At 47.2% G+C, this 3,701-nt stretch overlaps 1 protein-coding gene across 1 annotated transcript in view; it reads right to left on the bottom strand.

Annotated features, from left to right (window-relative positions):
• Positions 1-171: 171 nt before the first annotated feature.
• Positions 172-3,701, bottom strand: part of LOC125030459 — a 4,557-nt gene continuing 1,027 nt past the window's right edge. The window contains exons 1-2 of the mRNA XM_047620498.1: positions 505-3,701; positions 172-414 (exon numbers count right to left, since the gene is read on the bottom strand). The exon at positions 505-3,701 is cut by the window's right edge and continues 1,027 nt beyond it. Of these exons, the coding sequence (XP_047476454.1) occupies positions 172-414; positions 505-3,701 (3,440 nt within the window). The remainder of the gene's footprint in view (positions 415-504) is intronic.

The following is a 3,701-nucleotide window of genomic DNA, read 5'->3' as shown; positions in this document are numbered from 1 at the left end:
AACAGGAAGCACAAAATTGAGTTTCTATCATGATTATATTAGCAACAAGTTAATAAATAATTTGTTGATTATATCCCACGTATTTCAAGTTTGTGTTTCAAGAACAAAAAAAATGAATTTAGAACAATACTTCCTTTAGAATCAAAGTTCTTTATTCTGGGTGGCACCTCATTAGGGATGAGGATTCTTCTGCAGTCGATGCTCCACCTCCGCTTCATGATATTGTAGTTGAGGTCCTGGGTTGCGAGACATTTCAGCTCGGCTGTCCTCAAGGTCACTGCTGCTTCCGCTGACCAGCCTTGAGAGTAGATCAGCTCCTACGTTCTCAGTTCCTCTTATGTAGCGGATATTGAACTCAAATTGTTGAAGGTAGAGCGCCCAGCGCATCAAGCGCGCGTTGGCGGTCTTAGATCGCTTGATTTGAGAGAGAGGCATGTGGTCCGTTTCCAGAGTGAATTTAGCACCACACAAGTAATAATAAAACTTGTGAATCCCCTCTATAACCGCTAACAGCTCTCGTTCAACTGTCGAATAATTGCATTCGGCTTTGGAGAGTCTACGGCTGTGGTAAGCTACGGGGAACAATATGCCATCAAACTCTTGCAGAAGGATTGCTCCAACACCTTCTCCCGATGCATCCGTCCGCAAAGTAAAGGGTTTATCTTTGGATGGAAGTCGGAGAATAGGTTCAGAGCACAAGGTTTCCTTTAGTGTAGTGAAGGATTTCTCTTGCTCTGCACCCCACACCAGCTTGATGCTGCAGTCTTTCTTCAGGAGGTTGAATAGTGGAAGAGCAATCTGCGTAAAGTTTTTGATGAAGCTCCGATAATACCCAACGAGGCCGAGGAAAGAACGAAGCTGGTGTTGATTTACGGGTCGCGGTGCCATGCGAATCATCTGTAGTTTCTCCTGCTGACACTCGCATTTGCCATCTCCAACGGTGTGGCCAAGGAAGTGTGTCCGTGTGAAGGCTATCTCACACTTGCTGGGCTTTAGGGTCATTCGATGCAGTGATAATTTACTGAAAACTACGTCGAGAAGCTTCTGGTGCTCAGCCAAAGTCGATGTATGTACGAGTACGTCATCCATAAAAATTTCTACTCCCGAAATATCTCCAAGTACTTGACGCATGCACCGATTGAAGACTGAGGGGGAGTTCGTTAATCCAAAGGGTAGCACCTTGTATTGATACAGTCCACAGGGGGTTTTGAAGGCTGTTATCTTCCTGCTCTCTGGATGCAAAGGAATCTGGAAGAATCCTTTTGTCAGGTCCAGTTTTGTAAAATATTTAGAGGCAGATAAACGTGAGAAGATAATGCATTGATCAGACATTGGTTCCGCCTCGAAATGAGTAGCTGCGTTAACGCGACGGTAATCCCCGCAGATCCTGATGTCTCCTCCTTTCTTCTTAACCACAACTATGGGTGAACAATACGAACTCTTGGACGGTTCAATAATGCCCATAGCTTCCAGTTTCTTTATCTCTTTGATCACCAAGTCTACATATCGCAGAGGTATGGGATATGGCTTTGTGCGCACTGGCTCTTTATTACGAAGGACGATTCGATGTTCTTCCACCTTGGCAACTCGGGGTTGGTCAGAGAAGATTTCAGGGTACTTCTGAATGATCTCATGGAGGTCTGCCTTATGGTGGTCCTCTAGCTTCGGGTTTATGATAATACTCTCTGGTCCTTCCCTCGAATCAGCCTCAGGAGTCAAGGGCTGGCAGAAACCAGAGTCTTCAGGTATTACGGTTGCCGTACAACCAAACCTTTTCGAGTTATCAACACCTTTCTCAGAAGAGCAGCGTCGTCGAACATTGACTGAACGTCGATTGTCACTCTTTTCTTGTTGACGAGTTGCATGGCTAGACTGAGGTACAGGGGAGGACCTTGGATAATATTTCTTTATCATGTTTATGTGGAAACGTTTCTTCTCGTGGCCGATTCCTACGATGTAATTAACGTCTGAAACTCGTTTGAGAATAGTATAAGGTCCACTCCACTGTGCTAGGAGCTTGTTTGTGCTCGTAGGTAGCAATATCAAGCACTGATCTCCTTCATCAAGAGTACGAAACTTGGCTTTCCTGTCATAATAAGACTTCTGAGTGACCTGGCTTTTCAAAAGCTCCTCTTTTGCGAGTTCGCACGTAGAATGCAAGCGTTCACTCAGATCCAGAACATACTGATAAGAGGAGGTGATTACTGGGTCATCCTCAGTGTTGTCCCACAGCTCCCTCAGAACTTGCAAAGGGCCTCTTACTGGTCTACCGTACACCAACTCAAATGGGGAGAATCTTAAGGAACTTTGCGGGGCTTCTCTGTAGGCAAACAGCAGCGGTGCCAAGAGACGAGGCCATTCCCGCGGCTGGTCTGCAGCCATACGTTTTAGCATCTTCTTTAGTGTGCCATTAAATCGCTCACAAAGACCATTTCCTTGTGGGTGGTATGGTGTAGTTCTCATGCCCTTTACTGAAAGGAGCTTCCAGGTCTCTTCCATCATGCCTGATGTAAACTGTGTACCTCTGTCGCTCAGTACTTCCTTGGGTATGCCGATTCTGCAGAACATATCGAAGAGAGCTTCTGCAACCGTGGCAGCTTCTATGTTCTTCAGGGCAACAGCTTCTGGCCATCTTGTTGCAAAATCAACGACTGTAAGGATGTATTTCGATTTATCGTCAGCACAAGGTGTAATGGGACCCACAATATCGACAGCCACGCGAGAGAACGGTTCCGAAATCACAGGAAGTGGCTGTAGAGGTGCTGCAGTATTGCGTCCCTTGTCCGTTGTCTTCTGACATATGTCACAGGAACGGCCGAGTCTTAAGATTTCAGCTCCCATTCCAGGCCAGAACATGGTGGATTGTATTCGGGCGAGAGTTTTGGCTGCCCCCATGTGACCTCCGAGGAGCGAGTGGTGCCCCAACTTGAAGACTTGTTGGCGACATCCAGCTGGAACAACGAACTGCAGCTTCACCTCACCCTGAGGCAAGGTAGTTCGTCGGTAAAGTCTGTTGTTCTGCCATATAAAGTCCATCTTTATTCCCTTGTAGAGGCGAACATGACGTTGCTCAGCATATTCACGTAGTTTGGAGAGGGTGGCATCATTTTTCTGCTGCTCAGCTATATCCTCGCCTTTTAGTAGTGCCTCCAGACCTTGTGGATTTGCCAGTCGTGTACTGATCTCAGAGCGACGTGCAGCAGCTCTCGTAGTGACAGCAGCACTGGTCTGATCCATAATGTCTGCAGATATGGTTGGTCCATCGCGAACACCAGGGGATTCTGACATAAGGGGGACATCTTGTGCAGTAGGTTCACTCTCCTCTGCAGTTTGTGTCATCGCGTCCTTGCCTCCTTCCACCTGGGTCTGCGTCTGGACCTCTTTCGCCGGGACCAGGCCAGCTCCAGGCACGTTGCCCAGGACAAAATCGAAGGCGGGGTTATCCATAACAGCAGCAGTCACAGTGCCTGTAAAATAAGGGGACTGGCAGAAAACCTTTGCCTCACGGACAACTATTTGTGAACCATCAATCATTGTAACACGAACGGTTTTGCCAGTATAATCCTTTCTTTTTACATACCTTTTTTTAACTACACATCCTGTGGAGCCAGAGTCTCGCATGATAATTGCTCTGCGACCCTGGACTAGGCCCTCTGCAGTAGACAATCTCTTGCTGGCTGCTGAAGGCAAGGGGAGAGGAG

The sequence above is a fragment of the Penaeus chinensis genome, chromosome 11 (genome assembly GCF_019202785.1).
Source record: "Penaeus chinensis breed Huanghai No. 1 chromosome 11, ASM1920278v2, whole genome shotgun sequence".
Classification (NCBI taxonomy): Eukaryota; Metazoa; Arthropoda; class Malacostraca; order Decapoda; family Penaeidae; genus Penaeus; species Penaeus chinensis.
The sequence above is the reverse complement of the archived record's forward strand: the minus strand, read 5'-3'. Positions and strand labels throughout refer to the sequence as shown.